This window comes from Scyliorhinus torazame, chromosome 13 (assembly GCF_047496885.1).
Source record: "Scyliorhinus torazame isolate Kashiwa2021f chromosome 13, sScyTor2.1, whole genome shotgun sequence".
Lineage (NCBI taxonomy): Eukaryota > Metazoa > Chordata > Chondrichthyes > Carcharhiniformes > Scyliorhinidae > Scyliorhinus > Scyliorhinus torazame.
Genome location: NC_092719.1, coordinates 87,096,631 through 87,122,870, shown reverse-complemented (window position 1 = coordinate 87,122,870; position 26,240 = coordinate 87,096,631). Strand labels below are relative to the sequence as shown.

Here is a 26,240-nt window from a genome sequence, read left to right as displayed (position 1 = left end):
GCCACCCCTCCCCCTCTTTTACAACCTTCCCTGAGCTTACTGAAATATCTAAACCCCGGCACCTGCAACAACCATTCCTGTCCCTGCTCTATCCATGTCTCCGAAATGGCCACAACATCGAACTCCCAGGTACCAACCCATGCCGCAAGTTCACCCACCTTAATCCGGATGCGCCTGGCATTGAAGAAGACACACTTTAACCACCTTCCTGCCTGCCGGTACACTCCTGCAACTTTGAAACCTTACTCATGACCTCACTACTCTCAACCTCCTGTATACTGGAGCTACAATTCAGGTTCCCAAGCCCCTGCTGAACTAGTTTAAACCCTCCCGAAGAGCATTAGCAAATTTCCCCCCCAGGATATTGGTACCCCTCTGGTCCAGGTGCAGACCATCCCATTTGTAGAGGTCCCACCGACCCCAGAATGAGCCCCAATTATCCAGAAATCTGAAACCCTCCCTCCTGAACCATCCCTGTAGCCACGTGTTCAACTCCTCACACCAATCTTTGAGCCACTCATTTACCTCCTTAATCTTACTGACCCTGTGCCAATTAGGTCATGGCTCAGGTAGTAATCCAGAGATTATCTTTTTGGTTCTGCTTTTTAATTTAGTTAAAATACATATAGGTAGTATGTCTGCTCAAGCTGTATTTAAAGAGTCGTAAAAGAGTGAGGTAATCATTCATTCCAACTACTTACTTGCTTCCAGATATAGGGCTAATGGGATATTGTTTTAATTGCTGGAGATTCCCTGCAGAGTAGATAATTCATGAGGGATTGTATTTAGTCCTAGCTAAGACTGTCAAGAACTTAGTGGGACACAGATGCTGTAGTTATTGGAAGGGCCAAATCTGTCTATAGTTTTGCAGTCTGTTATATGTCTCGGGGTGGAAGACACTGCTAGTTGTCAGTATTACACCCTCTCCAATGCCTTACAGATATTACATGGAATGGATGTTATCTTGGACCCCAAGGAAGCTACTCTCATGGTGCTGCTGGCAGGCCAGGCGGCAAGACGCCGGAGGAGGCGGCAGTGGCAGATGCTCGAGTTGGCGGCCAATGTGCAGGGCCACACCCCACACCCTGAGGACCCGGCAACCCATCAGGCCAGGGAGGGACCCAAAGGGGGAGGCCGGTGATGGCCCAAGGTGGCGAGGTGTCGCTGATCTTTCGAATAAATGACGGACAGTGTGTGCCCCAGGAATCTCCGCCTCAACAAGGAGACAGTGTGGCACCTGTGCTATGTTGTTGTGGACTTGTCACCACGTGGAGGAGAACGATACCTGCTCCCGGTGGCCGTCAAGGTCACCACAGGCCTAAACCTATAAGCGTCAGGATCATTCCAGGGCGCGAGGGCAGCATCTCACAAGCTGCAATACACAAGCGCATCTGTATTTGCCCTGTTTGCCCAGGCTGCCAGCTGTCATGTGAGGGTACCTTTAAGAAATGCAGTGATGTCAGAGTGTGGGTGGAGCTTGGTTTTAGTTCAGACATTTTACAGTTTAGTTTCAGTTTTGAGAAAAGAGCTTGGGGTGTGTCTGTGATTGCAGTGAGCTGGATCTGCTGTGATCTCTGCCATGAAAGACTATCTCTTGATCATTTGGGTGATTTAAACTCATAATAGTAAAGCATTTAACCTGATGTGTTTCTGTTTAAAGATGTTAAGTCTCATGGATGTTGAAAGGAATAACTGAAGGATTATTTAGTGTTGTAATTCAGGGTTATCTTTGAAGTCAGGGGTGTTAAGAGATCCAATGTTTATTTAAGAGGTTAAGTTGAGTTCATGGAATAAACATTGTTTTGTGTTTAAAAACCCACGTGTCCATAACTGTAATATCACACCTGGAGAACAAGCCGTGTGCTCGGAAAAGCAACAATAGCATTAAAGGGAGAGGTTGGTTGAACTCCATGATAGATTTTGGGGTTCTGAAAACGCCTCTCCCATAACAATTGGGGGCTCGAGGGGGATAAAATGTCCATAACTGTAATATCACACCTGGAGAACAAGCCGTGTGCTCGGAAAAGCAACAATAGCATTAAAGGGAGAGGTTGGTTGAACTCCATGATAGATTTTGGGGTTCTGAAAACGGCTCCCCCATAACAATTGGGGGCTCGAGGGGGATAAAAGTTTATCTGTTGGATTGGCTTTTGTGAACTTAAAGACAGTGAAGGATTGTTGCTTTTCCGGTGTGGTATTTTAGTTTAAGTGGGGAGAGTGTTGTGAACAATGGCTCTTTCAGAGGCTCAGAGGTTTTTGGGGTTGGACGCGGTGACATGTGATACCTTACGGACAGAGACTAAAAAGACTTGTTGGGTCTGGCAAAAACATTGCAGTTAACATTACCTGACAAAATGCGAAAAGATGAGGTAATTATGGCGGTGGTTAAGCATTTAAAGTTGCCTGAGATACCGTTTGACGCATTGGAAATGGCAAAATTCAGTTGCAAATTGAACAAATGGAACATGAGAAAGAATTAAAGTGTCTTGAATACGAAAGAGAGAGAGAGGAAAAAGAAAGAGAAAGAGAGAGAGAGGAAAAAGAAAAGGAGAGAGAAGAAAGGAGAAAAGAAATAATAGCCCTAGCAGTAGAAAAAGAAAAGGAGATACAGACCAGGGAAAAAGATAAAGAGAGGGAGTTTGAACTTCAGAAAATGGCCATGAAACATGACAATCAGTTAAAATTGGCAGACATAAAGGGAAACGTACAGTTGGAGGATAGTGATGAGGATAATGAGAAAGAGCCTCATAGTCGAAGGCTTGGTGGGAATCTATTTAAATATGTCCAAGCATTGCCAAGGTTTAACGAGAAGGAAGTGGAAGCCTTTTTCATTTCATTTGAGAAGGTAGCTAAACAAATGAAATGGCCACAGGACATGTGGGTCTAACTGATTCAAACAAAGCTGGTAGGTAGAGCGAGTGAAGTGTTTGCATCACTACCGGAGGAGGTATCTGGAACGTATGAGGAGATGAAGAAATCCATCTTAAGTGCATATGAGCTAGTGCCTGAAGCTTACAGACAAAGGTTTAGCAATTTAGGGAAAGAATTTGCTCAAACATACATGGAGTTTAAAAGGCTCAAACAGAGTAATTTTGCTAGGTGGATAAGGGCTTTGAAAATAGACAAATGTATGAAGCTCTCAAGAGAAATTATACTTTTGGAGGAGTTAAAACACTCAATTCCTGATGCACTGAGAACTCATGTGGAAGAACAAAGGGTTAAACGAGATTAGCAGCAGAAATGGCAGATGATTATGAATTAGTTCATAAATCAAAGATTGGTTTCCGACATCAGTTTCAGCCGGTGAGGGTTAGAAACTGGGGACATGAGAAATACTCAAGTGGTAGAGACAAAGGTGATCTGATGGGAGGCAATAAAGAGAGTGTACCTCAGATTAAAAAATAAACCCAGGATGGTGGAAAAGAAATGAAAAGTTTCAAATGTTTTCACTGTAATAAACTAGGCCATGTAGTCACAGTGTTGGTGGTTGAAGAAAAGCACTGGAAAGGCTGATGTGGTAAAACATAATAAGACAGTGGAATTTGTTAGCGTGGTAAGAGGGAGACTCGACGGAAGGTAGAAGGAGAAAGAAGTTGAACCGTGACTTCACAGCCTGCAGGTAAGTGATTGGCTGGTGACTGGGAAGCAGCTTTTCTTTTCCTTGAGGTGTTATCGTGCGGGGCGCAGTGGTTGCTGAGTGAGTGCTTGCTGAGAAGGGGAGTAAATTTTTTTTAAAAACTTAATGTTGGGAGTGTAAAAATGGCAGGAGATCCCAGACCCGTGTTGTGCTCCTCGTGCTCAATGTGGGAGTGCAGGGACGTGGCCGATGCCCCTGACTCTTTCATGTATGGAAGTGTGTCCAGCTGCAGCTCCTGTTAGACTACATGATGGTTCTGGAGCTGCGGATGGACTCACTTTGGAGCATCCGCGATGCTGAGGAGGTCGTGGATAGCACGTTCAGTGAGTTGGTTATACTGCAGATTAGGATTGGTAAGGGAGACAGGGAATGGGTGACCAAAAGGCAGAGAGGCAGTGCAGGTGTCCCCTGCGGTCATCTCCCTCCAAAACAGGTATACCGTTTAGGATACTGTTGGGGGAGATGACTCACCAGGGGAAGGCAGTAGTAGCCAAGCTCATGGCACCGTGCCTGGCTCTGCTGCACAGAAGGACGGGAGAAGGATTGGCAGGGCTATAGTCATAGGGGATTCAATCGTAAGGGGAGCAGACAGGCGTTTCTGTGGTCGAAAACGAGACTCCCGAATGGTATGTTGCTTCCTGGGTGCACAGGTCAGGGATGTCTCAAATCGGCTGCAGGAAATACTGAAGGGGGAGGATGAGCTGCCAGTTGTCGTGGAGCATATAGGCACCAACGATATAGGTAAAAAAACGGGATGAGGTCCTACAATCAGAATTTAGGGAGTTAGGAGATAAGTTAAAAAGTAGGACCACAAAGGTAGTAATCGCAGGATTGCTACCAGTGCCACGAGACAGTCAGAGTAGAAATTCAAGAATAGTTAGAATGAATACGTGGCTTGAGAGATGGTGCAGGAGGGAAGGGTTCAGATTTTTGGGACATCGGAACCAGTTCTGGGGGCGGTGGGACCATTACAAATCGGATCTTCTACACCTGGGCAGGACTGGAACCAATGTCCTAGGGGTGCTTTTGCTAACACTGTTGGGGAGGTTTTAAACTAATGTGGCAGGGGATGGGAACCAGATTAGGAAGTTAGAGGTCAGTAAAGAGGCAACAACTAAAGCCAGTAAAGTACTAGATAATAAACTCAATGTGACTAAGGGGAAGAGTAGACAGGTAAGAGATGATGAACGCAAAGGGACAGGTGGTCTGAGGTGCATTTGTTTCAATGCGAGAAGTGTAGCAGGTAAGGCAGATGAATTTAGGGCTCGGATTAGTACCTGGGAATATTATGTTATTGGTGTGACTGAGACTTGGTTGAGGGAAGGGCAAGACTGGCAACTAAATATCCCAGGGTATAGATGCTTCAGGAGGGATAGAGAGGGAGGTAAAAGGGGTGGAGGAGTTGGATTACTGGTCAGAGATGATATCACAGCTGTGATTAAGGAGGGCACGATGGAGGATTCGAGCACTGAGGCAATATGGGTAGAGCTAAGAAATAGGAAGGTTGCAGTAACATTGTTGGGACTTTACTATAGGCCTCCCAAAAGTGAGCGTGAAGTAGAGGTACAAATATGTCGACAGACTATAGAAAAATGTAGGAGCAATTGGGTGGTCGTGATGGGAGATTTTAACTTCCCTAACATTGAATGGGACTCGTGTAGTGTTGGAGGCGTAGAGGGAGCAGAATTTGTGAGGAGCATCCAGGAGGGTTTTTTAGAGCCGTATGTAAATAGTCCAACTCGGGAAGGGGCCATACTGGACCTGGTATTGGGGAATGATCCCGGCCAGGTGGTTGAAGTTTCAGTCGGTGATTACTTTGGGAATAGCGATCACAATTCCGTAAGTTTTAGAATACTCATGGACAAAGACGAGAGTGGTCCTAAAGGAAGACTGCTAAATTGGGGAAAGGCCAAGTATAACAAAATTCGACAGGAGCTAGGGAATGTGGATTGGGAGCAGCTGTTTAAGGGTAAATCCACATTTGAAATGTGGGAGTCTTTTAAGGAAGGGTTGATTAGAGTGCAGGACAGACATGTCCCTGTGAAAATGAGGGATAGAAATGGCAAGATTAGGGAACCATTGATGACGGGTGGAATTGTGAGACTAGCTAAGATGAAAAAGGAAGCATACATAAGATCTAGGCGACTTAAAACTGATGAAGCTTTGGAGGAATATCGGGAAAGTAGGACAAATCTCAAACGCGCAATAAAGAGGGCTAAAAGGGGTCATGAAATATCTTTGGCTAACAGGGTTAAGGAAAATCCCAAAGCCTTTTATTCGTATATAAGGAGCAAGAGGGTAACTAGAGAAAGGATTGGCCCACTCAAAGACAAAAGAGGGAATTTATGCATGGAGTCAGAGGAAATGGGTGAGATTCTTAATGAGTACTTTGCATCGGTATTCACCAAGGAGAGGGACATGACGGATGTTGAGGCTAGGGATGGATGTTTAAATACTCTAGGTCAAGTTGGCATAAGGAAGGGGGAAGATTTGGATATTCTAAAAGGCATTAAGGTGGACAAGTCCCCAGGTCCGGATGGGATCTATCCCAGGTTACTGAGGGAAGCGGGGTACGAAATAGCTGGGGCCTTAACAGATATCTTTGCAGCATCCTTAAGCACGGGTGAGGTCTCGGAGGACTGGAGAATTGCTAATGTTGTCCCTTTGTTTAAGAAGGGTAGCAGGGATAATCCAGGGAATTATAGACCTGTGAGCTTGACGTCAGTGGTAGGCAAACTGAAGATACCGAGGGATAGGATCTATTCACATTCGGAAGAAAATAGACTTATCAGTGATAGGCAACATGGTTTTGTGCAGGGAAGCTCATGTCTTACAAACCTAAGAGAATTCTTTGAGGATGTGACAAAGTTAATTGATGAGGGAAGGGCTGTAGACGTCATATACATGGACTTCAGTAAGGCATTTGATAAAGTTTCCCATGGCCGCTTTATGGAAAAAGTGAAGTCGTATGGGATTCAAGGTGTACGAGCTAGATGGATAAAGAACTGACTGGGCAACAGGAGACAGAGACTAGAGGTGGAAGGGAGTGTCTCAAAATGGAGAAAGGTGACTAGTGGTGTTCCACAGGGATCCGTGCTCAGACCACTGTTGTTTGTGATATACATAAATGATCTGGACGAAGGTATAGGTGGTCTGATGAGCAAGTTTGCAGATGATACTAAGATTGGTGGAGTTGCAGATAGCGAGGAGGACTGTCATAGAATACAGCAAAATATAGATAGATTGGTGAGTTGGGCAGAGAAATGGCAGATGGAGTTCAATCCAGGCAAATGCGAGGTGATGAATTTTGGAAGATGTAATTCAAGAGCGGACAATACGGTAATTGGAAGAGTCCTGGGGAAAATTGATGTACAGAGAGATCTGGGAGTTCAGGTCCATTGTACCCTGAAGGTGGCAATACAGGTCGATAGATTGGTCAAGAAGGCATACAGCATGCTTGCCTTCATCGGACGGGGTATTGAGTACAAGAGTCGGCAGGTCATGTTACAGTTGTATAGGACTTTGGTTTGGCCACATTTTGAATACTGCGTGCAGTTCTGGTCGCCACATTACCAGAAGGATGTGGATGCTTTAGAGAGGGTGCAGAGGAGGTTCACCAGGATGTTGCCCTGGTATGGAGCTCTGAAGAAAGGTTGAGTAGATTAGGATTGTTTTCGTTGGAAAGACGGAGGTTGAGGGGGGACCTGATTGAGGTCTACAAAATTATGAGAGGTATGGACAGGGTGGATAGCAACAAGTTTTTTCCAACAGTGGAAGTGTCAATTACATGTTGGTCACGATTCCAAGGTGAGAGGGGGAGAGTTTAAGGGAGATGTGCGTGGAAAGATTTTTACGCAGAGGGCGGTGGGTGCCTGGAACGCTTTGCAGCGGAGGTTGTAGAGGCGGGCACGATAGCATCATTTAAGATACATCTAGACAGATATATGAACGGGCAGGGAACAGAGGGAAGTAGATCCATGGAAAATAGAAGACAGGTTTAGATAAAGGATCTGGATCGGCGCAGGCTGGGGGGCCGAAGGACCTGTTCCTGTGCTGTAATTTTCTTTGTTCTTTTCTTTGTTCTTTGATAAAGGAAAGCCCAAGGGAAGCGAAGGAGATGCAAACAATTGTACAGCTTGTTCAAGAAGTAATTGTTAATAACTTTGGACTTTGGATTTCGGCGGGAGCGGTGCGCAAGGGACTTCTGGGAGCTAAGTTTTTACTTTAAAAACACTTACCTTTGCAGGAGCAGCACTTTGGATTTCGGCGGGAGCGGTGCGCAAGGAACTTCTGGGAGGTAAGTTTTTACTTTAAAAACACATATTTGCAGGAGCAGCACTTTGGATTTCGGCGGGAGCGGTGCGCAAGGGACTTCTGGGAGGTAAGTTTTTAACTTTAAAAACACTTACTTTGCAGGAGCTGCACGTTGAATTTCGGCGGGAGAAGTGCGCAAGGGACTTCTGGGAGGTAAGTTTTTACTTTAAAAACACTTACCTGGTCCCGTTACTGTTCTTCTTTTCTGTTTTTTTTTAATATAAGGCGGGAACCGGAAGTTCGACCGCGGACTTCTGGGAAGGCCCCCCCCCCCAAACCAATAAATTCTGGTGGAGAGGAAACCCGAGACACTACACATGTAGTGTCTCCCACCCACCCTCCTCCTCTAACCTAATAATAAGACCCATTGGTGTGAGGTAAGTGCCATATTATTATTATATATATTTTTATTTAAAAATTTTATTTATTATTAACCAGATCTTGGTTGGAGGTTAGAGGGATGGCAGGGAAGGTAGTGCAATGTTCCTCCTGCAGGATGTTTGAGGTGAGGGATGCCGTTAGTGTCCCTGCTGATTTTACCTGCAGGAAGTGCAGCCATCTCCAGCTCCTCCAAGACCGAGTTAGGGAAGTGGAGCTGGAGTTGGATGAACTTCGGATCATTCGGGAGGCAGAGGGGGTCATAGAGAGCAGCGTCAGGGAATTAGTTACACCAAAGATTGGAGATAGATGGGTAACTGTAAGAGGGACTGGGAAGAAGCAGTCAGTGCAGGGATCCACTGCGGTCGTTCCCCTGAGTAACAAGTATACCGCTTTGGATACTTGTGGGGGGGGACGACTTACCAGGGGTAAGCCATGGGGTACGGGCCTCCGGCACGGAGTCTGTCCCTGTTGCTCAGAAGAGAAGGGGGGAGAGGAGCAGAGCATTAGTAATTGGGGACTCGATAGTCAGGAGCACAGATAGGAGATTTTGTGGGAGCGAGAGAGACTCATGTTTGGTATGTTGCCTCCCAGGTGCAAGGGTACGTGATGTCTCGGATCGTGTTTTCTGGGTCCTTAAGGGGGAGGGGGAGCAGCCCCAAGTCGTGGTCCACATTGGCACTAACGACATATGTAGGAAAGGGGACAAGGATGTCAGGCAGGCTTTCAGGGAGCTAGGATGGAAGCTCAGAACGAGAACAAACAGAGTTGTTATCTCTGGGTTGTTGCCCGTGCCACGTGATAATGAGATGAGGAATAGGGAGAGAGAGCAATTAAACACGTGGCTACAGGGATGGTGCAGGCAGGAGGGATTCAGATTTCTGGATAACTGGGGCTCTTTCTGGGAAGGTGGGACCTCTACAGACAGGATGGTCTACATCTGAACCTGAGGGGCACAAATATCCTGGGGGGGAGATTTGTTAGTGCTCTTTGGGGGTTTAAGCTACTACAGCAGGGGCATGGGAACCTGGATTGTAGTTTTAGGGTACGAGAGATTGAGAGTATAGAGGTCAGGAGCACAGATTTGACGTCGCAGGAGGAGGCTAGTGTTCAGGTAGGTGGTTTGAAGTGTGTCTACTTCAATGCCAGGAGTATACGAAATAAGGTAGGGGAACTGGCAGCATGGGTTGGTACCTGGGACTTCGATATTGTGGCCATTTCGGAGACATGGATAGAGCAGGGACAGGAATGGTTGTTGCAGGTTCCGGGGTTTAGGTGTTTTAGTAAGCTCAGAGAAGGAGGCAAAAGAGGGGGAGGTGTGGCGCTGCTAGTCAAAAACAGTATTACAGTGGCGGAGAGGATGCTAGATGGGGACTCTTCTTCCGAGGTAGTATGGGCTGAGGTTAGAAACAGGAAAGGAGAGGTCACCCTGTTGGGAGTTTTTTATAGGCCTCCAAATAGTTCTAGGGATGTAGAGGAAAGGATGGCGAAGATGATTCTGGATAAGAGCGAAAGTAACAGGGTAGTTATTATGGGAGACTTTAACTTTCCAAATATTGACTGGAAAAGATATAGTTTGAGTACATTAGATGGGTCGTTTTTTGTACAATGTGTGCAGGAGGGTTTCCTGACACAATATGTTGACAGGCCAACAAGAAGAGAGGCCACATTGGATTTGGTTTTGGGTAATGAACCAGGCCAGGTGTTAGATTTGGAGGCACTTTGGGGACAGTGACCACAATTCGGTGACGTTTACGTTAGTGATGGAAAGGGATAAGTATACCCCGCAGGGCAAGAGTTATAGCTGGGGGAAGGGCAATTATGATGCCATCAGACATGACTTGGGGGGGGGATGGGTTGGAGAAGTAGGCTGCAAGTGTTGGGCACACTGGATATGTGGAGCTGGTTTAAGGAACAGCTACTGCGTGTTCTTGATAAGTACGTACCGGTCAGGCAGGGAGGAAGGCGTCGAGCGAGGGAACCGTGGTTTACCAAAGAAGTGGAATCTCTTGTTAAGAGGAAGAAGGAGGCCTATGTGAAGATGAGGAGTGAAGTTTCAGTTGGGGCGCTTGATAGTTACAAGGTAGCGAGGAAGGATCTAAAGAGAGAGCTAAGACGAGCAAGGAGGGGACATGAGAAGTATTTGGCAGGTAGGATCAAGGAAAACCCAAAAGCTTTCTATAGGTATGTCAGGAATAAAAGAATGACTAGGGTAAGAGTAGGGCCAGTCAAGGACAGGGATGGGAAGTTGTGTGTGGAGTCTGAAGAGATAGGCGAGATACTAAATGAATATTTTTCATCAGTATTCACTCAGGAAAAAGATAATGTTGTGGAGGAGAACGCTGAGACCCAGGCGATTAGAATAGATGGCATTGAGGTACGTAGGGAAGAGGTGTTGGCAATTCTGGACAGGCTGAAAATAGATAAGTCCCCGGGGCCTGATGGGATTTATCCTAGGATTCTCTGGGAAGCCAGGGAAGAGATTGCTGGGCCTTTGGCTTTGATTTTTATGTCATCATTGGCTACAGGAATAGTGCCAGAGGACTGGAGGATAGCAAATGTGGTCCCTTTGTTCAAGAAGGGGAGTAGAGACAACCCGGCAACTATAGACCGGTGAGCCTCACGTTTGTTGTGGGTAAAGTCTTGGAGGGGATTATTAGAGACAAGATTTATAATCATCTAGATAGGAATAATATTAGGGATAGTCAGCATGGCTTTGTGAAGGGTAGGTCATGCCTCACAAACCTTATCGAGTTCTTTGAGAAGGTGACTGAACAGGTAGACGAGGGTAGAGCAGTTGATGTGGTGTATATGGATTTCAGTAAAGCGTTTGATAAGGTTCCCCACAGTAGGCTATTGCAGAAAATACGGAGGCTGGGGATTGAGGGCGATTTAGAGATGTGGATCAGAAATTGGCTAGCTGAAAGAAGACAGAGGGTGGTGGTTGATGGGAAATGTTCAGAATGGAGTTCAGTTACAAGTGGCGTACCACAAGGATCTGTTCTGGGGCCGTTGCTGTTTGTCATTTTTATCAATGACCTAGAGGAGGGCAGAAGGGTGGGTGGTGAGTAAATTTGCAGACGACACTAAAGTCGGCGGTGTTGTCGACAGTGCGGAAGGATGTAGCAGGTTACAGAGGGACATAGATAAGCTGCAGAGCTGGGCTGAGAGGTGGCAAATGGAATTTAATGTAGAGAAGTGTGAGGTGATTCACTTTGGAAGGAATAACAGGAATGCGGAATATTTGGCTCATGGTAAAGTTCTTGGAAGTGTGGATGAGCAGAGGGATCTAGGTGTCCATGTACATAGATCCCTGAAAGTTGCCACCCAGGTTGATAGGGTTGTGAAGAAGGCCTATGGAGTGTTGGCCTTTATTGGTAGAGGGATTGAGTTCCGGAGTCATGAGGTCATGTTGCAGCTGTACAAAACTCTGGTACGGCCGCATTTGGAGTATTGCGTACAGTTCTGGTCACCGCATTATCGGAAGGACGTGGAAGCTTTGGAGCGGGTGCAGAGGAGATTTACTAGGATGTTGCCTGGTATGGAGGGAAAATCTTATGAGAAAAGGCTGATGGACTTGAGGTTGTTTTCATTAGAGAGAAGAAGGTTAAGAGGAGACTTAATAGAGGCATACAAAATGATCAGGGGGTTAGATAGGGTGGACAGTGAGAGCATCCTCCCGCGGATGGAAATGGCTAGCATGAGGGGACATAGCCTTAAACTGAGGGGTAATAGATATAGGTCAGAGGTAGGTTCTTTACGCAAAGAGTGGTGAGGCCGGGGAATGCCCTACCTGCAACAGTAGTGAACTCGCCAACATTGAGGGCATTTAAAAGTTTATTGGATAAGCATATGGATGATAATGGCATAGTGTAGGTTAGATGGCTTTTGTTTTTTGACTTCCCATGTCGGTGCAACATTGTGGGCCGAAGGGCCTGTACGGCGCTGTATCGTTCTATGTTCTATGTTCTAGAAGGTGCCAGATGTCTTTAAAGAATTTACTTGTGTGGGTAAAGTTTACTCATGTGTATCAGGAGGAGCAGATAAAGAAGTCACACTTTTAAGAGATACAGGGGCTGGTCAATGCTGTTCCTCTGAAACAACATCCATATAGACTTAATCCTTTAAAATTGGCACAGGTTAACAGAGATTGCGAGTATGCTGCAGAATGGCATAATTGAAGTGGGTTGCAGCCAATGCAGCTCACCCATAGTGATGGTACCTAAACCAGACGGTACCCAACGGTTGTGTGTGGACTATCAAAAGGTGAATGCAGTTACAAGAACGGACTCTTATCCTATCCCACGTTTGAAGGATTGCATTGCGAAAGTGGGGAAATCTGCTTTTATTTCCAACTTCCAGACATGGAAAGAACATTTAAAACATCGTATGGAGTTCTTCGATCGACTTCAGGAGGCGGGTTTGGTGATGAACCTAGCCGAAAGTGAATTTGGAGAAGCCCGAATCACTTTCCTTGCGGAGTTTCCGATACCCTCAAGATGAAGGGAAATAATGCGATCTCCTAGCATGAATTAATTTGATCGAACCTTTGTGCACAAGATTTGTAGCGTGAGTACTCCACTGATGGACTTGCTAAAGAAACATCAAAAATTTCAATGGGCAGGGGACTTTCAACAGGCATTTGACTGCCTGAAGGTTGTGATCACCAATGCTCCTGTATTGGAGAATTGCAAGGGACTCTGTGGTCAGATTGAACTAAAGTATCTGACTTTAAAGAGAAATACCGAGGAGTAGAGGAATGGATGGATTGTGCAGAGACTTTGTTCAAAGAGACTATCAATTGAGAAGGTTTTCGGCTGGAGGAAGAAAAACGAAGAAAAATGGACTATATTATTATACCTGTTTGAGTGTGTTGTTTTCTTTCAATGAAAATGTATATTTACTGTGTGCATTTCTTAGTGGATGGTGCAAAAGTGAAAAATGAAACCATCTTGAAGTTGATGGTTTATTTTTTTCTTGGGGGGAGGTGTCATGTGAGGGTACCTTTAAGAAATGGATGTTGAAGCAATGTACCTTTAGGAAATGCAGTGATGTCAGAGTGTGGGTGGAGCTTGGTTTTAGTTCAGCCATTTTGCAGTTTAGTTTCAGTTTTGAGAAAAGGGCTTGACGTGTGTCTGTGTTTGCAGTGAGCTGCTGTGATCTCTGCCATGAAAGACTATCTCTGGATCATTTGGGTGATTTATACTCATAATAGCAAAGCCTTTAACCTGGTGTGTTTCTGTTTAAAGGTGTTATGTCTCATGGATGTTGAAAGGAATAACTGAAGGATTATTTAGTGTTGTAATATTTTTGGGGTTATCTTTGAAGGAAGGGGTGTTAAGAGATCCAATGTTTATTTACGAGGTTAATTGAGTTCATGGAATAAACATTGTTTTGTGTTTAAAAACCCACATGCCCATAATTGTAATCCCACACCTAGGGAACAAGCCGTGTGCTCGGAAAAGCAACAATAGCATTAAAGGGAGAGGTTGGTTGAATTCCATGATAGATTTTGGGGTTCTGAAAACGCCTCCCCCAGAACACAACTGTATAAATTTTGGCATGGACCAGGCCCAACAGGATGCCAGGGCAGTAGGTTTTTCTGCCATCACTAGGATGCCCATGTCCAGGGGGAAGTGGATGGCACACATTTCACCTTGCCCTTACTGGGCCATCTGGGAGTGCCCTTCATCAATACGAACGGGTTCCACTCCCTGAACATCCAGCTCCTGTGCGACCACCACATGAAAATCATAAACATGTGAGCACATGTTCCAGGGAGTGTGCACGATAGCTACATCCTGGGGCAGTTGGACAACCCCGGGACCACCCCAGGTTGACCAGTTGGCACTTGGGAGATAAGGGGTACCTGCTGAGGACCTAAGTACGGAGGATGGAGACCTGATATAACGAGGCCCTTTTGGCGGTGCATCTGACTCCTCAAAATGTGGTTGCAATGCCTCGACTGCTCTGGTAGTGCCCTGCAGAACACCCTCCAGTGGGTTGCCCAATTAGTGGTGGTCTGCTGTGCCCTCCACAACCTTGCAAAGCAGCGAGGCAGTGTGCTGGAGGGGAGACGAACATGTGGCACCTTCAAGGAGGCACCGGACCAGGAGGGCTCTCGGATGAGCCCAGGGAAGACCCACAGGACCAGCTGGTGGCTGGTGAAAAGGCAGCAACAACGAGAAAGGCCTCATGTCCGCTCGTTTCACATAGGACGCGCCTCATCTGTCATTCCCCCTCCCCCATCCTCAGCCATCCCCTTCCCTCAGCCTTCCCCCTCCCTCCCCATCCCCTCCCTCAGCCTTCTGCCTCCGCACATACCCCCACTTCCCACTCCACTCTTGCCCCCACATTCCGTGCCGCCCTCCCAAGGTGATGGCATTGTGATGGCAGTCAGCGGGTACTGTCGAGGGCAGGGGGTGATAATCAGCCAAGTGCTGGCGCTCCTCGATCTATGCCCTAGCCTGACTCCTGCCTGTCCACTGAGTGTCCGCTCACACCAATCACACATGGTGTGTCTGGGTAGCGGCTTGGGGTGTGTGTGTGGTGGGGTGTGTGTGTGGGGGGGGGGGGGGGGGGGGGGGGGGGGGGGGCGGTGGGAAAGCGGTATCGAGGGCCTCCATGTCTCGGGGATGGGCCAAGGGATTTGTGCTCAGCCCGCTATTGCAGAAGAAAATGCCAGAGGCGGCATATTTAGCGCGTGAAACGTTTTTTAATGCTATGTGTCCCAACTGCTCGAATCCCCCAATTGTGCCGCCCCATTCTCCCCACCCCCACAACACCTCCCCCCACTTATCCCTTCCTATCCCAACCCCCCCCCCCCCTTGCCCTCTCAGTGATCTTCGACGTGCTCTCCTGCTGTGCCTAGGTGTATGCCCAGGAAGCACATAACAATGGAGGCAACCGGCTGCGTAATGCATCCTGTGGTCTTCAATGCCCCTGGCGGGCGTCCTATGGTGGCCCTGGGGCCGGAGATCCCCAGCGGCACTTTCTGGTGGCACATGCCCCACCGTGCCTCCCAGTTCCGGGTGCTGACTCTGAGACGTCCTCTGTCAGGAGGGTGAATCTTAAGAGCTGGTGGCCACCTTCACCACTCCGTAGGGTGGCACCGGGATGGTACCCATCATCCTCTCCTCCCGGTCGGTGCCCATAGGACCCTGGGGTTCACCTTGGGAGGGAGGAGCAGCTGGATCGAGACTCGGCTGCATCTCCATCGTCCGGCTCTGCCAGCCCCGGCAGCTCCGAATGTCTGTCACATAGTCTCGAAGCCCATGGCGATGCTCCTCAGTGACTGGAGCACGCTTGGCAGCACCTCAGCAATGTCCACCTGAGACTGGGACATGCTCTGGGTAGTATGGGCGGGGGGAATGGTGTATGGGGGTTGGGGGGGGGGAGGGAATGGGAGTAATGGGGGAGTGGGAGTTTGGGGGGGTTGGGGTATAAGGGAGATAGGAAATGGAGAGTTTCGGTTTGGAGGCACGTGACCAGGGCACGGAGCCATGCTGGATGGGAGTGGTGCCAGGTGCATGTAGGGTGGTCTGCCACCTCCTCCCAGGCGGCACTGGTTGCCATGTGGCTGACCCTCCGAGACCCTCGGGGGAACAGGGCAACCCATCTGCCCTCTACCACTTCCAACAGACTAGCCAGGTCGGCATCCTCGAATCGCGAGGCTGATCTCCTTGGTGGCATGGCTGTGAGCTGTGTGGAGTTAGCTGTGCAGGAACAGTTGAAGTGCTGCTCTCTCATGTTAGCAGGGGACTGGCAAGAGCGGTCCCGGCGAATCAGCTGGTGGGACAGTTATTTGCGGCGTGAAGCCCGTGTGAAGTCATTAAGTGGTCCAATTAATGTTTAATAGCGGCGACGGCCTTGCAGGGCCGTGCGCTGGAAGCACAGGGAAGTTCCCGCTCACTACCACATTTGGAAACTTTTCCATTAAATTGCACCCAGTAGGTGACCAATGGCAGCCATCTTAACTCCATGTCTGCTTGCTTTGAAAAATGCTTTTGAATAAGTTCAACATATATTTGACCAATCTGTGAAATAAAAGATGAATATTATGCATAGAACATACAGTGTAGAAGGAGGCCATTCGGCCCATCGAGTCTGCACCGACCCACTTAAGCCCTCACTTCCATCCTATCCCTGTAACCCAATAACTCCTCCTAACCGTTTTTGGTCACGCAGGGCAATTTATCACAGCCAATCCACCTAACCTGCACATCTTTGGACTGTGGGAGGAAACTGGAGCACCCGGAGGAAACCCACGCAGATATGGGGAGAATGTGCAGACTCCGCACAGACAGTGACCCAGCGGGGAATCGAACCTTGGACCCTGGCATTGTGAAGCCACAGTGCTATCCACTTGTGCTACTGTGCATGCACACATTATATCACAACAGGAACAACTGGATAGTAAAGAAAGATCTTAATGTAGGGTGTGAGGGTTGTTATGATCCTACTATAACTTGAGACACTTTGAGAAAATGACTTCAGTATCCACTCACGATAAAGAGACGTAGCACATAATGTCCAACCTTGAGATTAAAACCCAATGGACTGAGGGCGGGATCTTCCAGTTCATACCCTTGTGTACAACAGAACAAACCAGATGCTTGTGTGTCTGAAGAAGAGGAAACTAGGCATCATGCTTGATGGAGTGAATGGCCTGAAATTATTGAAAAAAGGGACCTTCATTCCCACAGCACCTGTCATTCCCATGGGAACACATTCCCCACATCTCTAAAGAGAAATGAGGATCATTTCCGTTGCTGTAGTATTGAGAACAATTGTTCAAAATCAGAATAGTTAACTGGTGAACAAACATGAATCTGTTCATTCATGGTAGGTGTGCTGGTAAGAGTAGCATTGATTGTATTTCTTGTTCCATGCAATGATCAACAGCTCAAGGTTTCAATTTTCTGGGGATGTATTGCAAACTCATCCTTTCGAGATTTTTGAGTATCAATCAAAGATCAAAGTCATGGAATTATAGGATCCCTACAGAGTAGAAGGCCCAATGGGTCTGCATCAACCTCCCAAAAGAGTACTCCACCCAGGCCCTTTCCCTCGCCCTATCCCGTAACCCCGTAACTCCACCGAACCTGCACATCTTTGGACTATGGGAGGAAAACCATGCAGAGATGGGAAGAATGTGAAAACTCTACACAGTCATCCAAGGTCGGAATTGAACCTTCATAATAATAATAATAATAATAATACTCGTTTATTGTTCACAAGTATATCTATTCCTCTTCATATTATGCTTATTTGAACACAAATTTCTAAATCCGTTTTCCGACTCTGCTTATCTCAAATGGGCTCCTATGATTAATCTTCTTCCTGTCATGTTCTCATCATTTCCAAAAGATTTCCAAATTTTCTACACTTGGGCTAGATTTGCCTGTTAGGCTATAACACCCGTCTGTGGAATTCCATCACAGCTAGGCCACAATTCCTCCTATATGACATCTAATTACTGTCTGTTATGCTATGCAGAGACACAAATGATTAACAGGACAATTGAATAATTGCACAAACCTCGTTTGCAGCTCTGATGGCAACCCATGCCAGCAATTTATATTTTGAAGGCGACTTCAATACATGTTGCAGTATTTCTATCAATCGTCCTTGGCCAGTAATCTAGTTAATAAACAAAGTTATTGACACTTAAACTGTTTTCTTAACTTTGTCAAAATATGCACCCCAAACACAGAACAAAGAATCTTTAAATTTGTAAAAAATTAGGTTTAACCTAACTATTGTGATGAATAATTCAGAAATTGTTGTAAGAGTGTTCATGGTGAATTAGATGAACACACTCTTCTTCCACCTCTGGCTCCTCACATATTCATCCTATTTAGACAGAATGGAAGTATCCTCTTTGCTGGCTGCAGTCTTTATACAAAGTTAGCTTGGGAAATCCTAGTCCACAGTTTTTCTTGACATGACCCTAATTTGGAACAATGGACCTGGGTTGTCAAATAGGGAAGTGGAAATAGAGTTAACATGAGAGACCAATAACCTGAAATATTAACGATGATTCTCTTCCTATAAGTGTTGTCTGTGTTGTAGTGATCTGTACATCTGTACATACATCTGCACATACACCAGGGGCTACAGACAGATGTAACAGCCACAGCATCACTGGAGGGCAGCATCAGAGACGGGTATAAAGGGTCCAGCTCAAGATAGGATCCGCCTCTTTCAGAAGCACAAGGCTAGTGAGCAGCAGCAGACAGAGACAGCTCAGCATAGGCAGTTACCTTAGCTTCACTGGTCAAATCTCTTGACTGTATTATATCTAGTTAAACTCTGGAAACAGAACAAACCCATTGAATAAAGTATTTGTGTTAACTGGAAGTCTACAATCTTTATTCAGACTTAGAGATACCAGGAGTGATTTCAGAAAGCTAGCTAGACACCAGCAAGAGAAGAAAAACTTAAACCAGGGGCTGTTTAGCCCAGGGCTAAAGAGCTGGCTTTGAAAGCAGACCAAGGCAAGCCAGCAGCACGGTTCAATTCCCGTACCAGCCTCCCCGAACAGGCGCCGGAATGTGGCGACTAGGGGCTTTTCACAGTAACTTCATTTGAAGCCTACTTGTGACAATAAGCGATTTTCATTTCATTTCACATTCGACTGTGGAAGACTTCCCAGCAAATGGATCCTCGGCGACTAACTGATTCGATGGAATTTGTTGGAACTCCATGGCAGCTGGAAACAACCGGTAGCCATCTTGAGAAAGGTGCCGCACATGCGCAGTTGCGAAAAGAGGGCACAGTACAGGAAATTCAGAGTGCGCATGGGCAATTGAGTCCTATGCATGACGTCACTAGCGTCATGACGTCAGGGGACCAGGACCATGCCCACTTAAAAGGGAAATGCACGAAAATGAACAAAAAGAAATTTAAAGCTGCAAAACTCAATTTTCTTCCCTCAAAAGACAGAACAATGCCCGAACTTACACCAGCAGTTGAAAATAACTTTCACAACACCCTGGAACTGCCCTAGAAGATGATATGGTCCTTGTAGACTATGACTCAAACGAAGATTTCATCTTGGGAGATGGCTACCCCAGTACCAAATCCAAACCGCAACTAGAAGTGTTGTACCGTGAAGATCCCGACGATGAGTTCTTCCGATTGGGGAATCTTCAGCCCAGCATATATGACATCCCGACTCGTGAGTGCAGGATTATGCTGCGGCCTAACGCCAAGAAACAGAGAGTAGTCCTCGCACCAGGAAGGGTCCCAGCCTCCACACAAGAAGATGATTTGTCCATTGAACATGAGAGAACGATCACAACTCCGAAACAAAAAGCGATGATTTGTCCAATGAACAATACACACAATACTGCTCAGACATGGCTGAGGTATTCGGAGATCCTGATCACAGCATCAGTAATACGGTTGAAAAGCTCAATATGACTCTTCTCATGGTAAATGAATCCAATACCATGGTGCCGTGGCAGATCGTCGGTACATTGGATGACAGCAATATCCAAGATGAAGCCGACGCCACACACAGAGCACAGAATGACTCTGTTGAGAGAGAACAGATCGACTCTACAGCGCGAACACTGCATGACTCCACAGAGAGAGCGATGATAGATTCCACAGAGAGAGCGATGAAGGACTCCACAGAGAGAGCGATGAAGGACTCCACAGAGAGAGCGATGACGGACTCCACAGAGAGAGCGATGACAGACTCCACAGAGAGAGCGATGAAGGACTCCACAGAGAGAGCGATGACAAACTCCACAGAGAGAGCAATGAAGGACTCCACAGAGAGAGCGATGAAAGACTCCACAAAGAAAGCGACGCAAGCCTCCACAAAGAGAGTGACGCAAGCCTCCACAGACAGCTCGGTGACAGACTCAAAAATGGAAGCAAGCAAATACTCCATAGCTAACGCCATGCATGTACAAGACCATGAAAATCTATCAAGCTTATTTGAGCCACCAGAAGAAGACACTGAATGCCTACCCACTGTATGTGAGACAAGTGACGAAGAAATCACAATTCCCATACAGGATGTGCAGGATCACAGCGAGACTGACATATCTCAGCTTGTCTGCACAGAAGCACTCAACTATCAGAGGACGGCCACCCATGAGTCCAGAGAGACCACGTCAATTGAAATCTTGAAGATTTTGACTCCAGAAGAGGAGCACCAAGAGTCCAGAGAGACCACGTCAATAGAAATCTTGAAGATTTTGACTCCAGAAGAGGAGCACCAAGACTCCAGAAGAGGAGCACCAAGAGTCCAGAGAGACTACGTCAATAGAAATCTTGGAGATTTTGACTCCAGAAAAGGAGCACAAAGTGATCACAGATGATTCAAATGAACCTGAAACGACTCCAAAAGCAGAGCACCAAGAAATCAATGATAATTCAAGTGAACCTGAAATGACTCCAAAAAAGGAGCACCTAGAAATCAATGATGATTCAAGTGAACCAGAAATGACTCTAGAAGAGGAGTACCAAGTAAGCAAAGAAGAGGAATCGAATCCACCACAAATGACTGATGTCACCAACATCAATGCAACATCACATCATTCTCACAATTCTCAAGAAGAAACGCTCAATGTAGCAGATACCACAGAGGACACTGACACCAATAACTGTGACAATGACTCACATCATCCAAACGGAACACTCATTGAGCGCAACAAGAACAACAAAAAACACAAGAAGCACAGCAGAAACAAGAACAACAGCAACAACAAAAACAACATGCAGCGCAACAAGAACGACAAAAGCAACAAGAAGCATCCCAGAACCAACAAGCACGACAAGAAAAAGAACAAGAATAAAAGCGAAAACAACGAAAACAGAATAAACAAGCGTGACAAAAAGAACAACAAGAACGACAACAACAAGAACGCCAACGAAAACATCAAAGACAGAAACAACAGAAACAACAACAATGAAACAACGACCTGTACAACATGGTACAACTCTGCACATGAAGGACAATACCACAGCACACTGCGAAACAATGACAAGACTACAAACATGCCATGGCATGATAAAGAATCTCACAAATTCACATCTGCTCCAGAACAAACAAGCAAAACAGCTTTTAAGAACGATGACATACAGAATCAATACCACAAACACAGAAAAAAGTCGAGGTCAGACAATGGTGCGACACAGAATCGCTACTCACAATCAAATGGAACAGGGGAAAAAGGTGTCCACATCATTAAACGACTCATCAGCAAGGCAGCCGAGTCACGTTCCGACATCAACCTAGCTCTGTTATCGTACCGAGCAACCCCATTGAGCTCAGGACTGTCACCAGCGCAAATGCTCTTCGGCAGAGACATCCAGACAACTCTACCGGCAAAACAATTCCAAGACCCCGGCAACACACCGGTTCTCGACAACATGCGGGCACTATGCTCCAAACAAAAACTATGCTACAATCAACATGCGATCCCACTCAAGCCACTGACAATAGGTGATCAGGATCAGGGACCCAGAAGGCGGATGGTCTGAGTCAGCCACGGTGATCAGGCAGGAGGCACCGCGGTCCTACATTGTCAAATCGTCTGCAGGAGTACTTTGCCACAACCGCCGGGAACTATTAGAGATTCAACCTACAACGCCAGTATTTCCCACACAGACTTAGAGAATAACATATGTGTGTCCAACATTCTATTTTATTTCAGTTTTAAGCATTCACAGTATTCTGCTTATCTTTTAGGGAAATAGAAAAGGTACCATGCTACAAAAGGGATGCCTTTCAAACTTTAATGGGACTGGTGAGACAAAGCTTACTTTGTCTTGTACCTAATCAGGGAATGCTTATTCCTAGCAGTACACAACATGAATGGGAAACTGTTTCACTCCTCACCATTAACATTTTTTGCCTTGATAATTATTGTAGACTTATAGAAACCCCACAATGCAGAAGGCAGCCATTTAGCCCACCGAGTCTGCACTGACCCACTGAAAGAGCACTCCACCCACCCAAGCCCATTCTGCAGGGAGGAAACCCACGCAGCCACGAGGAGAATGTGTAAACTCCACACAGTCACCCAAGTTGGGAATTGAATCCGGCCTTGCACAGGAAAAATACACTAGGAATGTGATTGCACTGAAACAATAATGGATGTGTGTGTTTTAGCTCATTTAGATATTTTACACCATCACATCACTAAATTCAGGTTTTCTTGATCATTTGCGAAATGCAAATCTTATACTCCCTAAATGAACTTCGGTGGGACAGGTAGGTGGAGGTCACACATTGGGTGGCTCCTGCTAGAGTCTTTGATTTTTGGACTTTTATGCCCGGTCTCAGGGCTAGTTTCTGGATGAGCTAGTGTGGGAAGTCATAAGGAGTTGGGGAAAGGTCTTGCAAAGAAGGGGGCGAGCGAAAGTCCCCCGTCAAGTGTTGCTGTGAGTCCAGCAGGAGAAAAGATAGCAGGCGCTGGGTAGGCTGTTGGAGCTCCTCCCATCACGGGTGAAACTCTGATTGAGGTGCTGTCGGTGGAGTTTGAAAGGCTGTTTGTCAAACATTTGGAGGTGCTTCAGAAGACGATGACGGCTTCGCTTAAAGAGTGAGTGGAGGAGGTGATTTGCCCCGATAAAAGGGCATTGATGAAGGCGTCAGTCGAGGTGCGGGAGCAAGGAGAGAAGTTGAAGGGGTGGAGGAGGAACTGTCATAAGACATTGACCAGTTCACCTCGATGACTGATGAGCTGCAGAGGTCAATAAAGGACTCAGAGCCTGGAGAACAGGTCGAATAGGCATAATTTGAGGATCATAGGTCTGGAACTGGGAATATTTTTCTTTGAGTTTTTTCCTTAGATTAGGGTTTTATTTCTGTCTCTTAATGGTGTGGGGTTTATTTGTATATATTCTTGTTTTTCTTTGTTTCTTGATTTGAGGCAGCTGGGTTCTGGGCACGCAGGGCCAGGTTACTGAGGATGGGGTGCGGTGGAGGGGGGGGGGCTCTGGTAGGGGCCACCATGCTAGCAAACAAACGTATTGTGGCGGACAAGGGGGGCAGGTACATAATGGTGAGTGGCAAGCTGCAGGGTGCCCGGGTGGTGCTAGTGAATGTACATGCCCCAAACTGGGACGATGCGGACTTCATGAAGTGTGTGTTGGGTAGGATCCCGGACTTGGAGTCAAGTAACCTGATTATGGGAGGGGACTTTAATACGGTCTTTGACCCGATTTTGGACCATGCCAAGTCCAGGTTGGGAAAGAGGCCGGTGGCGGCCAGGGTCCTGTGGGAGTTCATGGGCCAGATGGGGGATGTGGACCCGTGGAGGTTTGCGCGGCCAAGGGCGAAGGAGTTCTCCTTTTTCTCCCACGTCCATAAAGTCTATTCACGGATAGACTTCTTTGTGTTGAGTAGGACGATGATCCCGAGGGTGGAGCGGGTTGAATACTCGGCCATTGCGGTCTCGGACCATGCCCTGCACTGGGTGGACCTGTGGCTGGGGGCTGAGCCCTCTCTGGAGACTGGACGTGGGGCTGCTGGCAGATGAGGAGGTGTGTGGGCGGATAGGGAGGAGCATTGAGAACTATGTGGGAGCGAATGACACAGGGGAGGTAATGGTGGCAGTGGTGTGGGAGGCTTTGAAGGCGGTCGTTAGGGGAGAGTTAATCTCCATCAGGTCCCACAGAGAAGGAGAGGGCGGAGAAGGAGAGGCTGGTGGGAGAGATACTCCGGGTAGACAGGAGATACGCGGAGGCCCCAGAGGGGGGGCTGCTGAACGAACGCCAGAAACTTCAGGCGGAGTTTGACTTGCTGACCACGGGGAAGGCGGAGGCGCAGTTAAGGAAAGTGAAAGGGGCAGTCTACGTGTATGGGGAGAATGCGAGTAGGATGCTAGCGCACCAACTGCGCAAGAGAGAGGCAGCTAGAGAGATTGGGGGAGTGCGGGATAAGGAGGGCAACGTGGTGCTGGGCCCAGAGAGGGTCAATGAAGTCTTCAGGAAGTTCTACGTGAAGTTATACGAGTCGGAACCCCCTGGGGAGGGGGGAAGGGATGGGGCAGTTTATGGACTGGTTGAGGTTCCTGAGGGTGCAAGTGGAGCGGGTGGAGGGATTGGGGGCCCCAGTTGAGTTGGAGGAGGTAGTTAGGGGGCTGGCAAGCATGCAGTTGGGCAAGGCCCCGGGTCCGGACGGCATCCCTGTAGAATTTTATAAGAAGTTCTCGGAGCTACTGAGCCCGCTCCTGCTAAGAACCTTCAATGAGGCAAAGGAGAGAGGGGACCCTCCCTCTGACGATGTCGCAGGCATTGATTTCGCTTATCTTGAAGAAGGAGAAGGATCCGCTTTCAGTGTGGGTCCTACAGGCCGATATCGCTCCTGAATGTAGACGCCAAACTGTTGGCAAAGGTTCTGGCCACCAGAATAGAGGACTGTGTCCCGGGAGTGATTGGGGAGGACCAGACGGGTTTCGTTAAGGGCAGGCAGCTGAACACGAATGTGAGGAGGCTGCTGAATATTATCATGATGCCCTCGGAGTGGGAGGGGGATGCGGAAGTGGTGGCTGCAATGGACGCGGAGAAGACCTTTGACAGGGTGGAGTGGGAGTATTTGTGGGAGGCGTTAGGCAGGTTTGGATTCGGGGCGTGATTCATAGGGTGGGTCAAGCTGCTGTATCAGGTCCCTGTAGCGAGTGTGTCCACGAACCGGCTAAGGTCAGAGTATTTCAGGCTGCACCGGGGGATGTGGCAGGGGTGTCCCCTGTCCCCATTGCTGTTTGCCCTGGCAATTGAGCCGTTGGCCATTGCGCTCAGGACTTCAAGGGATTGGAGGGGGCTGGTGCGTGGGGGGGGAGGAACACAGGGTCTCCCTCTATGCGGATGACCTGTTGTTGTACATTTCGGACCCGCTAGAGGGGATGGGAGAGGTCATGCGGAGCCTGAGGGACTTTGGGAGCTTCCCGGGTTATAAATTGAACGTGGGGAAGAGTGAGCTGCTCGTGGTCCACGCTAGGGGCCAGGAGGAGAGACTGAGGGAGCTCCCGCTCAAGATAGTGGGGAGGACCTTTCGGTACTTGGGGATACAAGTGGCCAGAAACTGGGATGCCCTGCACAGGCTCAACTTAACCTGGCTCTTGGAGCAGATGGAGGGAGAGTTTAAAAGGTGGGATATGCTTCCGCTTTCCTTGGCGGGACGGGTGCAGACTGTGAAGGTGACGGTTCTCCCCAGTTTCCTCTTCGTCTTTCAGTGCCTCCCCATTTTCATCCCCAAGTCCTTTTTTAAGTGGGTGAATAGCATTGTTACGGGATTTGTATGGGCGAATAAAACGCCGCGAGTTAAAAGGGCATTCTTAGAGCATAGCCGGGGGTGGGGGTGGGGGGGGGGGGGGGGGGGGAAGGACTGGCTCTGCCGAACATCTGCAGCTATTATTGGGCGGCCAATGTGGACTTCGATGTTGTGGCCACTTTGGAGTCATGGATAGAGCAGGGACAGGAATGGTTGTTGCAGGTGCTGGGATTTAGATATTTCAGTAAGCTCAGGGAAGGTGGTAAAAGAGGGGGAGGGGTGGCATTGTTAGTCAAGGACAGTATTACGGTGGCAGAAAGGACGCTTGATGAGGACTCATCTACTGAGGTAGTATGGGCTGAGGTTAGAAACAAGAAAGGAGAGGTCACCCTGTTAGGGGTTTTCTATAGGCCTCTGAAAAGTTCCAGAGATGTAGAGGAGAGGATTGCAAAGATGATTCAGGATAGGAGCGAAAGCAACAGGGTAGTTGTTATGGGGGACTTTAACTTTCCAAATATTGACTGTAAACGCTATAGTTCGAGTACATTAGATGGGTCTGTTTTTGTCCAATGTGTGCAGGAGGGTTTCCTGACACAGTATGTAGATAGGCCAACGAGAGGCGAGGCCATATTGGATTTGGTACTGGGTAATGAACCAGGACAGGTGTTAGAT

At 47.5% G+C, this 26,240-nt stretch overlaps 1 protein-coding gene and 1 long non-coding RNA gene across 3 annotated transcripts in view; one reads left to right on the top strand and one right to left on the bottom strand.

Moving 5' to 3' along the window:
- LOC140388177 (cilia- and flagella-associated protein 54-like) overlaps positions 1-26,240 on the bottom strand; it is a 948,449-nt gene that overhangs the window by 119,354 nt on the left and 802,855 nt on the right. For both annotated transcript variants that reach the window (XM_072471937.1, XM_072471938.1), the window contains one exon: positions 17,870-17,971. In XM_072471937.1, coding sequence (XP_072328038.1) covers positions 17,870-17,971 — 102 coding nt within the window. The remainder of the gene's footprint in view (positions 1-17,869; positions 17,972-26,240) is intronic.
- LOC140388178 (uncharacterized) overlaps positions 1-26,240 on the top strand; it is an 80,196-nt gene that overhangs the window by 45,155 nt on the left and 8,801 nt on the right. The window lies entirely within an intron of this gene.